General features: G+C 37.9%; 1 protein-coding gene across 2 annotated transcripts; it reads right to left on the bottom strand.

The window, feature by feature from the left end:
* Window positions 1-171: 171 nt before the first annotated feature.
* On the bottom strand, window positions 172-12,061 carry psmd11b (proteasome 26S subunit, non-ATPase 11b). Of its 2 annotated transcripts, none has more exons than XM_037754276.1 (13): window positions 11,904-12,061; window positions 8,291-8,392; window positions 7,958-8,154; window positions 5,220-5,277; window positions 4,754-4,948; window positions 3,144-3,288; window positions 2,994-3,054; window positions 2,791-2,853; window positions 2,339-2,464; window positions 2,211-2,246; window positions 2,055-2,106; window positions 1,825-1,967; window positions 172-1,448 (listed from the first exon to the last, which is right to left on the bottom strand). In XM_037754276.1, exons 1-12 carry the CDS (start codon window positions 11,992-11,994, stop codon window positions 1,825-1,827), a joined length of 1,269 nt encoding a protein of 422 aa, XP_037610204.1. In that variant the 5' UTR covers window positions 11,995-12,061; the 3' UTR covers window positions 172-1,448. The 2 variants fall into 2 exon arrangements, with proteins under 2 accessions (XP_037610204.1, XP_037610205.1); XM_037754277.1 differs by having other exon boundaries at window positions 172-1,443.
* Window positions 12,062-12,069: the final 8 nt, after the last annotated feature.

Here is a 12,069-nt window from a genome sequence, read left to right as displayed (position 1 = left end):
TGGTGTGACGAACATCTTAATCTGTTCTGATAAACAGGAAAAGGGTTGTAGAACTAAACCTGGTGATGCTCTTGTGATAAACTTTGCGATAAAAAAACATGCCTGTACCCAAGTTTGACAACACGGGTCTGGTAATCATGCTGAATCAAAATAAAAGACAATCGAAACCTGTCCGTTTAACTGATTTAATGCCCTTACTTTTTCAAATTAGTGACAAATATAGCAGCAGGAGGAAGAGACTCGGTGGGTGAATTCTGTATTTTATAGCGTCAACATCTGGATTCCTGTTTAAGAATTTTTTCAGACTTGGATACGTTCCCTTTGACTTCACCTCGGATACATTTTCTGGGTCACACTCCCATTCACGAGTGCATTTACAAAGACAACATGTAAATCCCCAGCAGTCGTCTCAGCCTCAAACTGTAAAACAAATATAGTAGCTCAGCAATTTATTTTGCAAGAGACAAGACAAAATCCTTAAAATACAAAATATTTATTTTGAAAATGTCTTTATAAGAGTAAAATAAAACAAAAAAAAATCAAAACCAAATCAAAACCATACAAATTGTTTGGTTACTAGCATACCACACTAGTGCTAGGAACTAACAATGGAGAATTGCTCACTCGGGGGGAACTCAGACGCTCAGAGGCGATGAATACATCTCCACCTCTGCCCTCCGATTTCATATCGCACCCGAACACTGAGGCAAACAGAAGCGCCCAAAAAGTGGCACAAGTGGTGAAATGGCATCCTGTCTGCTCTAGAAACGTAACCAGGGTGGGCAGACATGTGGCAAACATCAGATTTTCTTTCTTTTTTTTTTCTTTTTTTAAACAAAAACACAAAAACCAAAAACAAATCAAGTGAGTTTAATACATATCTGAAATACAGCGAGGACTTAACTGTTGGCATTGATATGGTGAGGAAAAAAAAGAAGTTACGGGGAGCTCTTCGACCAAAATTCAGTTTCCCAAGGAGTATCCCAACCTTCCAAAAACTGAAGTGTGCTTCTGAAAGATATGGACAAGAAAAAGAAGAAGAAGAAGAAGGCCTTGTTTCTGCGTACGCAGAGTCCGAGGCCGCAGAGGTCAATGTTGCACCTATGAGGTTGCACTGGAGTCAGCTTGGTGAGCCCGACCTTATAGCAGATATAAACATATATGTATTCTTAAACCTTTTCATCTTTTTTATTGTGGTTGTACAATATTCCCTGATGGCCTGATTTGGCCGCTGAGTGTTTTACAGAATCCTGAAGAGATATCAAAATTAAAAGGAGGAAAAAAACAAACCAACAAGAGAAATGATGAAATTGTCCGTTTGATGGGGGAATCCTGTTTGTTGCAGTTTGTGGGACTTCTTGTTGCTCTCCCTCGTCCCCGTCTTAAAATGTTACACACGCTGGTCAAACACACACAGTTCCTCCATCGCACCGCCGTGGCAATCTGCTCTGAGGACCAAACACAAAACATTCAGTAAAGACTACAGAAAGAGCATGAAAGCAATGCTTCTTAACCCTCTGAGACCCGGGCCGGCTGACATTACTGTCTTTAAGAGGAAGTAGCAGGAACGCTGAATAATGCCACAAGTTTTAGGGAGGGTAAAAGTGGAATGACCATTTTCAAAGGGGTCCCTTAACCTCTGACCTCCAGACATGTGAATATAAATGGGTTCTATGGGTACCCACGAGTCTCCCCTTTACAGACATGACCACTTTATGATAATCACATGCAGTTTGGGGCTGAACCCCCCTAAAAAAGACATAAATGGGTCTATGTGGGTCTCAAAGGGTTAATGAAATATATATATATATATATATTTTTTACCTATGTCAGCTTCTTGGCTTTGTTGTAAAGTGAATCCACGACTTTGCTCATGTTCTGAATTGTTTCCAAGGCGGCTTCGTATGTTTTGTCCACTGGAGGCTCATCGAATATGATCAGGACACCTTCACCTTGGTCAAGGATTCCTGCACAACACAAACATATATTACAGACTGAAGACTCTTGCGTCTTTGAGGTGCACGAGTCTGATTGAATTAGACAATTCCAATTACCGTGAAACTTTGTGTCCAGAATCATCTGCGATAACTTCCTCTCAACATCCCCCTATAAAACAAGAAAAGAAATGAATAATAAAACCCACATTTTAACAGATATAAATGATGGTTTTAACACTCAGGAAAAAATGTCTTAACTGCAAATATACATACCTCTGACAGCTTGATTAGACCTGATATGTGTTCTATCTGAAAACAGAAGGAGAGGCACATTAAATAATCATTCATCTCTTTGTTGTATAATACTAGAGTGATAAGTTTCCTTTGTAAAGCGACCTTACCTGTACTCTAGAAAAGGGTTCAATGACTCGGATGAGGTTTTGTTCCAGCAGGTTGTCGTACAGCTTGGCCAGGTGAGTGTTGATGATGGGATCGTCCCTCAGCTCTGCTCTGTACTCTGTTAGGGCCTGTTAGGGAGGATGCACAACTTTGACTTTAAAAACTTAAGATAGTCCCAACAGTCAGGCAATTTGTGCGGAAGCACGCTACAAAACCACTTCATTAAAATGCATTAGATGTTGAGCAACACTTGGAAGAAAAGGTTTCAGCCGTTATATCAGCAGGTATAATCATCCAGACTAAAAGTCAAGGAGCAAAAGCTAATTAGTGTGTGTGCTGCACAGATCAGAAAGCAGGCAAACAGAGCAGCAGACCAAAGAGGATAAATGGAGATTCGCCTCATCTGCATGAAGATCCGTTAACTCAGATTTGATCGGACTGAAAGGATTCTTACGTTTTCAAAGTCTGCTAATGATCTGTTCTTGCAGGCCTGGGCGACACATTTCAGGGCGTCTGTCTGGATGGATAAAGATAAAAAGGATAAATGTTATCTACAGAAACCAGCTTCATTAAATAGTTTACCTGCACAAAAAACAATAGATGTTTGACATCACTGCTTTGCCCAATCTGCTACCAGTAGGAAATGATGGTACTTGCCTGTCGGCCGGCATGTCGCAGGCCCAGTTTACCACTGATCAGGCCCTGGACCTCCTCTGGTCTGAAATAATAAGATATATAAACTCAGTAATGATGATGATTCAAAGCAAACATTACAGCATTGTACGTTGAGTTTTAAGCTCTACTCACAAGTTGAGGACAATTTTGCACAGAAGCATGTATTTGAGAGATGTGATGGCTCTGGGATGGTCAATGGAGTCGTAGCCCTCGAAGGCCTCAAAGAAGTAGGAGTAGGCCGTCTTCCAGTCCTTCTCCTCTGCTGCGTGGATGATCCCTGCAACAGAGATGACACAGCGTGATAGTTAACATCTATGGTCAAACCGCTGCAGCCACCGTGAAATACCTACACAAACTGCTGGAGATGAACACAGTAGCTGCTTTGTGATTGTACAAATTAAAGAAATGTTAAAACCACCGTGTGATGGTTTTCACCGTGTGTTGCCCTAAAAGGACCGTTTATTCAAAATGTTGTAAATTACAGAAGAATTAGCCAAAAGCTGTGTGTCTTTGTTCCAGTTCACACTGAGTTGTAAAGTCATGAATAACCATGATACCATCATCGTGCCTCGCAGCTCTTCTGCCCTTCCAGTCACACTGTTAAACACAAACGGTGTGACTTTGAGATGACCATCAGCATTAAATGAGCTGAGTCACTGCAGAACGCACCAGATATTCATTTCCAAGCAGCTGTTTAGAGGAAGAGTTGCTTCATGGACAGTTTTGAGTCATATTAATTATAATACATTAACGCATTTTAATACTTTGTGCAAGAGTACTACTTCCTCATGATTCAGCAGTGTATCACATGATTACCACAAAAGTTTGATTACTCTAAACCTGACCTGGGGGTCCCGACCCCGACTAGGAGTCTTGATTTTAAGGGGTGTATGACAACTTTTAAATATACTGTTGGCCTATATCTCAGCATTTCATGAAACTAAATGAAATTGTGAATGATTGTTAAAAATACATAATAGAGAATTGCATTAAAAGTCCCTAAAAAATAACAGGAAAACTCATCTCTGACGCAATATTCACAGGAAATAATCTGCTAAAAATTCATCTAAATCACTCATTTTACACAAATTTCCTGTAGTTATTACGTTCACTAGTTGGGTCAATTGTACCGTTTATCAGTTTTCTGTACTGTTTTTGTTATGTATTGAATATAATATTAAATGTGTCACTTAGTCAGGGGTTTTTCAGTTTATTTAATGATAGAAAAGGGGAAAGGTTGGGAACTACTACTCTAAACCACCATGAAATTGATCGTCACTATATATATATTAAGAAAAAGACCAGTTTATAACACCATCACGCTTTTTTAAATACAAGGACAAAAGGGGAGATTGAAAAGTATCATCCAGTATGTGACACCATGTAATAATAAGACATTGTGTAGACTTTGAACTCTCGACACATACAGTATTTCAGACTTGCCTGGCGCCCCCCAGTGGTTGTATCATAAATACTAGTAGTTTGTTTTTCCTACCAAGGTACCAGACGTTAAACTGACAAATAGCAAATAAATCAGTGCAAAAAATTATAATCATATATATAATCATAACTGAAAATTATTTTTCAATAACTTTAATATTTTCTGTAACAATAATACAAATAATAATTAATAAGTTCTCGGTTTCCCTGCTGTGATAAACGCCACCAATCGTTACCTCCACCACATACACACACACAGAAACTGGAGCGCTTTAGAAGTGAGAATAGTGAACACGTCTGACCTGACTGCATGTCCAGAGCTGCCTGGAGCTTCGGAGGACAGTAAATGGCGTTGGCGGTGGTCCTGGCTGAGGTGAGGGCTGCGCGGGCCTTGGGCAGGTTACTGAGAGCGTGGTACGTCTTACTTTCAAGCAGCTGGACCTCGACCAGAAGAGCTTTGTCATCCATCTTTTTCAGCTCCATGAGCAACTGGGTGCCTGAGGAGAGAGAGAATGAACATGAGTTAATGTCATGCACATTAACTGTTGCATTAACTTCGTAAAACATTCAGTTAATAGCTAGCGGGCTAAATGTTCACATTATAGTCCTGATATGTGCTGCTCTTTCGCCTCTCGTTATAAGTAAAAACATCTAACTGCTTTGCAAACCCTTTGTTGGTATAAACTTTTTGATATGCTCTTTGCTAGTCCCTGAGGAAGGACACAGATGTTGACATTAACCAAAAATGTTTTGCCTCTAAACACTCACCAAGCGCCAAGGCCTCCGGGTATCTTTTGGTGTCAAAATAGAGCGCGATCAGTCGTGCCTGAAAGAAGAGAGAGTGCCATTAGACAAGCAGAGAGCATCTGTGCCAATCTATTGCCTTGTATAAGAACTGCAACATGCAACATGGACCTGAAAGACTAAAAACTACCAGGATATCTGTGATAACAAAAACCAAAAGACGGGATTGCCGAGTAGGTCAAAGCTAAGAGTCCCGTCTTTCGGTTTTAAGCTATCTCATTCATAGAGAAGAGATGTATTGTACCAGATTTAGCTACTAGCTAATTTCATCTTTAGTCCCTGAGCAGGTAGAAACAATCATGCTCTACACACAAAAAAGATTTCACTGACATTTTCGCACACATGATGGAATAAACACGTTTTAGCTGGTGTCATGGTGGCCTTTCAAAAATGTCAATGTTTGTGAAGCAATTCATGGCAAACAGCAAGATGTTGAAATGCCACTCACACACTTCTTGGAAGAAATTAACAGCCAGGTCCTACATTTCCTAGAATTACTTCTTACAGAAAGTGCCAGAGGGAGGTGGAACTTCACACCAACGCATATAAGTGATAATCTTTTGACTTGAAATGCTGCATTCTGAAGCCGCATTACATGATTACCTCACAGTTGAAGCTACTGTCGGAACATGTTTGTTAAATGGTGCAATATAGCCGGTCTGAAAAGAAACTTGTGGCGTTTGTATTTAAGAAAGTGACACACAAACCTGATGTTCACCACCAATGCTTTGGATAGATTAAAAACTTCATTACATATCTCAACATGTCATGTTGGCGTTAAAATACAAATACATTCCTAATAGCCGCCATCCCTAAGTTCTAAGTACTAGAGGACTTCTCTCTCTCAGCCTGAGCTCATCGTAGTGCTATTAACAAAGTTTCCTGTAATTCTTTTTGACTCCTATCACATTACTCATAAAGTGTGTCCTGAGGCAAACCCTGTCCTGTCTGAAGAGCGTCCTTCTTCTCAGCTTTCACTCATTCGTATATGCCGCAGTGACATTACATAGTTTTTTTCTACACTTTATACATAGAACTAGGGCTGTCTAAGTTAACGCGATAACGCATTAACGCAAATTTGTTTTAACGCAACTAATTTCTTTAACGCAACTTGTGATTATTAGGTTGTAGAGTGAAGATACTGGCATCATATGAAACTAGAAAACCTAATGAATCCATTGGTACCAACCATGTCATACTAGCTTGTCGAGAAGGAGGTTAAATAACGCTCCAAACCTACGCTAAATTTTGGAGAGGAAAAACTGGCATGGCCATTTTTAAAGGGGTCCCTTGACCTCTTACCTCCAGATCAGTGAATGTAAATGGGTTCTCTGGGTACCCACGAGTCTCCCCTTTACAGACATGCCCACTTTATGATAATCACATGCAGTTTGGGGCAAGTCATAGTCAAGTCAGCACACTGACAGCTGTTGTTGCCTGTTGGGCTGCAGTTTGCTATGTTATGATTTGAGCATATTTTTTATGCTAAATGCAGTACCTGTGAGGGTTTCTGGACAATATCGTTTTGTATTGTTAATTGATTTCTAATAATATATATATATACATATATTTGCATAAAGCAGCATACTTGTCCACTCCATGTCGCAATTAACTACGGACAATCATGCAATTAAATACTTTAATCGATTGACAGCTCTAGTAATTTTGTTTTACTCCTATCATATTACTCATAATGTGTGTCCTGAGGCAAACCCTGGCCTGTCTGAAGAGCGTCCCTTTTCTCAGCTTTCACTCATTCGTACATTCCACAGTGTCATTACATAGTTTTCTTCTACACTTTAAAACTTTGAAACTGCTGGCATATGTTTGGCCACGAAAGCCCATTTTGGCTGCTATAGCAGGGTGACATCATCATAGACGGCAGTGTGTAGTAGTAGCTGTATTAGCATCTCTCGTTGTTACTTTCTTCGGGAAACTTTAAAACTCTGCTTCATCACGCTCATCAAGTTTCCTGTCTTTATTTGGTTTTAACCTAAAATAATGCCACGGTTGCATATCTAAAAACAACCAAATGCTTCACCATAATCTGTTTGAAATCACAGCGTCTCCACTCCATGAGTCTGGATTGAGTCAGCATTTTAAATTTGATCCCTCCCACGGCTGCTATTTATGTTTGAGGATATCACCTTTGTTTTCACTATCATTAATCATAAAGGGTGTTGTACAGTATGTCGGCGCTAAGTAGAGCTCGGTAAGAGGAAGATTACATCAGCTGTTTGTGATTGGTTGCATTTTATATTTCTGCCTCATCAGCAATCAAGGTGTCAAACATAATGCAAATAATAAACGTCCGACAGCATGATTGATGTGCTATAAGTTGTCAAAAAAACATTTGATAGCCGGGCCAACATTTGCCTACACAATGTCATTAAACTTCTCATTTGCAGCTGTCCACTGAGGTTCTCCAAAAGATATCACAAGGGTGATGAAGGCTTTATATTTCAGCGATATCCAGTTTTATACTGCAGTTTTCCTCTACGTTACACATGAGCTTTTCATAGTTAACAGGGTCATGGTGGCTAAAAGGTAAAATTTGCCATACTTTCAGATTTTAGCAGTGAGGCATGCTGATATTGCATTGTTGTGAGAAAAAAAATAAATTATGGGAAATATGGTTTGGCATATTAAGCTACTTTTATTCCATTTGATAGCACTCACAAACTTATTGTAGACCTCCTTACCTCCAGAGCCTGTCGTAGGAAGGTTCTCTTCTCATTTTTGGCCCACTCAATGCATTCAAGACACAGCTCAACCTCCTGCCCCGTTGCTGCCTCCATGTCAAGGAAGAGGTCCAGCAGAGAGCGGACCAGCCGGGCCGCCTTGGCTTTGCTGATGGAAATCAGAAAAGGCCTCACAAATTTCAGCAGACCCCCTAGTTCTGGAGACAGCCACGAAAAAAGAAAAAAAGACAAAATATTTTAGAAACATGATATAATTAGATCCATTAGGTTGTTTGTAGGCTTAGATGGAAAGTAAAAAACAGGCACAGATGGACATCAAAGTTTGACTATTACCTGCAGCCTGTCCCGTCTTGGCCAGGAGTGTCCCCAACTCCAGGATGCTCTGTTCTTTAACCCTGACAGCTTCTTCATCGTTCTCTTGGACATCTCTCCTCACTGTTAACGAAAGGCAACAAGTTCACATCAGAAACCAATGTAAGACACTCATTTAATTGGTGTGAGTCCTGGACTTTTTAAGCTTTAGAAACCACCATCAGACTTAGTCCCATTTAATGTTTTTGATGTCACATGACCCTTTGTATTTTCATCTAGGGCTGCAAATAATTATTTTCATTGTCGATTAATCTGCCTATTATTTCCTCCATTAATCGATTAGTATTTTGATCTAGAAAATGTCAGAAAATGGTGAAAAATGCCCAAGGTGACGTCTTCAAATGTCTTGTTTTGTCCACAACTCAAAGATATTCAGTTTACTGTCATAGAGGAGTAAAGAAACCAGAAAATATTCACATTTAAGAAGCTGGAATCAGAGAATTTAGTTTTTTTTCTTCTTAAAATATTACTAAAACGGATTAATTGCTCATTGAAATTGCTGGAAATTAATTTAGTAGTTGAAAACTAATCAATTAATCGTTGCAGCTCTATTTACATCATCTCAATATTACTCAATACTGGGTCCACACACCAATCTAACAACTATGTATGCAACTAACAATTTGTTTCATGTACATGTTGTTTACTCTATAAGAAAGAATTTGAAAAATGCAGATCACAATGTTTTTCTTTTCCCACAAGTTAGCTTTCTATGTCAGAGCAAGTCATATTGAAGCGGAACAAACAGTACAGCTTGTCAGTTAGTGCGCTGTAGTAACAAGGCAATTTGATTGATGCCTATGGGAAATATCAGACCTGTTTACAGTACACCGTAATGCTATTTTCATATGCTCGTGTGTTTGTGCAACTATAAACACACAGCAAACCCTGGCCTATTAGTAATATATGTCACATTAATAACAACATAATGCTGTAGTTGTTTTCACTCTGTCAGAGCGCTGCCTTTCACTGCAACATGGGGAAAAGCAATTACAAGACAGCAATTAAATGACCCTTTAAGCGACTTTTGAAACATTTGACAAATGAAAACCCAAACATTGCTGCTTCTCTCAACTTTGTATAATTGTAAATATAGTATATTTGGGTTGTGGACTGCTGCTCTGACATAGACAGCTATTTTATGAAAAAAGAAAAACATTATGATCTGTGTTTTTCACATTTTTTCTTATAGAGTAAACAACATGTACATGAGACTAATTGTTAGTTGCATCCATAGTTGTAGGATTGGTGCGTGGACCCAGTATTGAGTAGTATATTGAGATGATATGATAATAGAGCTGCAATGATTAATCGATTAGTTGTCAACTAATAAATTAATTTCCAGCTATTTGATGATCCATTAATCGGTTTGAGTAATCTTTAAAGACAACTAAATTTCTCTGATTGCAGCTTCTTAAATGTTTCATATGAATCATTTGGTCTTCAATTTTAAATTTAAAATCATATATTTGTATAAGATGCATGCCCAATACTAATATATTATGCCAATATTCAATTGTTTGCTTGACAGCCAGTGGGCTGTAGTGACAAGGCAGTTTGATTGATGCTTTTGGGGAAATGTTAGACCTGTTTACAGTACACCATAATGCTATTTTCATATGTTTGTGTGTTTGTGGAACCATAAACACACAGAAATCCCTGGCCTATTAGTAATACATGTCACATTAATAACAACATAATGTAGTTCCACTGTGTCAGCTCGCTGCTGTCTTTCACTGTGTTGAGAGCTCTTCTGACAACAAGCTAAAGACTGTTAGCCTCAACAGCAGCATCATGCTAGCATGACAGTCTGGAGATGAGCTAACGGTAGCTAGCTTAGAGACTGTAGTCAATGACACAACAACATTAGAGCAGACTACAGAGTCAGAAACACAACACTGCTGTTTACTACTACACTAACACATCTCACAACCAGGCCTACAGGTAGCATAACGAGCTAACAGCCACTAGCAGTTCCCGTTAGCCACCGTTCAACAGTGAGTCAGCACCGGCTCAGCTACTGAGCACAGCTAGCATAGCATGCTAACCTGCTAGCATAGCATGCTAACCTCCTAGCATAACATGCTAACCTCTTAGCATAGCATGCTAACCTCCTAGCTAAAATCAAATTTCCTATTGCACCCAAAGTGAAGGAGTTTCACTTTAAGGTTATCAGTGAAATATATAATATACCCCTCTGCTGAGTTCTTAATACATCATTTTGGTTTTGATCACACTTGCTCGTTGTCTGATGAAACACTTTGAAACTACAGAATATTTATTTTATAAATGTATTTTTTTGCTAATGCTTTCTGGGATGATTAATTGCATTATTGGTTGTCCACTAGATTTGTAAATTTGTCTAATCTAACAAAAAGAAAATATGAGAAAAAGATCCCTTACATGACCTGGCAATCAATAATCCATAATCATTCTTGGAAAGTTTTTTATATACATAAAAATAGATTCCTGAAATCAAGACCAAATTTCTGTTTTTCATAAGGAGCTGTGTCTTTACTGTTCATCTCTGAAACATATGAAAAAGAATGCTATGAAGCTTTCAATGTTAGTTGAGGACCTTAACCTTATAAAGAACCCCTGTAGCACTATTAGACCTATTCACACATTCCCTTACTTTTGTTTTTGTTTGTTTATAGCACTATTATTTTTTGTTTATAGCACTATTATATATAATATATATATATTATATATAATATATATACATTATATATAATAACTACTATATCTATTAACATTATTCCCACATTCCCTTACTTTTATTTATAGCACTATTATTTTTTTGTTTATAGCACTATTATATAAATATATATATATATATAAATATATGTAAATATATATATAAATATAAATTATATAATTATATATATTATATAAATATATATAAATATATAAAAATATATAATATATAAATTATTATTCCCACATTCCCTTACTTTTGTTTTTGTTTATAGCACTATTATTTTTGTTTATAGCACTATTATATATATAATATACATTATATATAATAACTACTATATCTATTAGCACTATTCCCACATTCCCTTACTTTTGTTTTTGTTTATAGCACTATTATATAAATATATATATATAAATATAAATATATATATATATATGTAAATATATATATAAATATAAATTATATAATTATATATAAATATATAATATATATATTATTATTCCCTTACTTTTGTTTTTGTTTGTTTTGTCTCTCTCTTCATCCACACTCTTATGCACTGTATGCCAATTTCCAGGCTTGTCAGTTCCCTTGTAGTTGTGGACTTTTCTATATGATGCTATATAGTAATGTACATTACTCAATAAAAACAAAAACAAAAAAAACTCCAAGCATAGCATGCTAACCTCCTAGCTAGCAATGCTAACCTCCTAGCTAGCATGCTAACCTCCTAGCTAGCATGCTAACCTCCTAGCTAGCATGCTAACCTGCTAGCATAGCATGCTAACCTCGCCGCCCAACACAACACTGACCGAGATATATTAAACCCCGGTGTTCAGAGGAATAGTTTCTATCTGATAACCTCGTCGGATCACCTACCTATGGAGTGCAGGATGTCGATGGAGGCGTCTCGGTCCGTGCTGATGAGAGACTGAGCTCTCTGGAACTCCACCACTGCTGCAGCCGCCATGTCTACTGATTACAATGCTGCTTCAATGAAACGCTATTACGTTGCGGCGGTGCTACGTTAACGTAACGTGATGTG

Source organism: Sebastes umbrosus, chromosome 20 (genome assembly GCF_015220745.1).
Source record: "Sebastes umbrosus isolate fSebUmb1 chromosome 20, fSebUmb1.pri, whole genome shotgun sequence".
NCBI lineage: Eukaryota > Metazoa > Chordata > Actinopteri > Perciformes > Sebastidae > Sebastes > Sebastes umbrosus.
The sequence above is the reverse complement of the archived record's forward strand: the minus strand, read 5'-3'. Positions and strand labels throughout refer to the sequence as shown.

Excerpts from the sequence above, each read along its gene's own strand:
- psmd11b (XM_037754276.1), bottom strand. The coding sequence starts at position 11,994 with ATGGCGGCTGCAGCAGTGGTGGAGTTCCAGAGAGCTCAGTCTCTCATC. Across the intron at positions 2,247-2,338 it reads AACCCTTTTCTAGAGTACAG|ATAGAACACATATCAGGTCT; the intron begins GTAAGGTCGCTT and ends TTCTGTTTTCAG. Across the intron at positions 1,968-2,054 it reads TCTGGACACAAAGTTTCACG|GAATCCTTGACCAAGGTGAA; the intron begins GTAATTGGAATT and ends TGTGTTGTGCAG.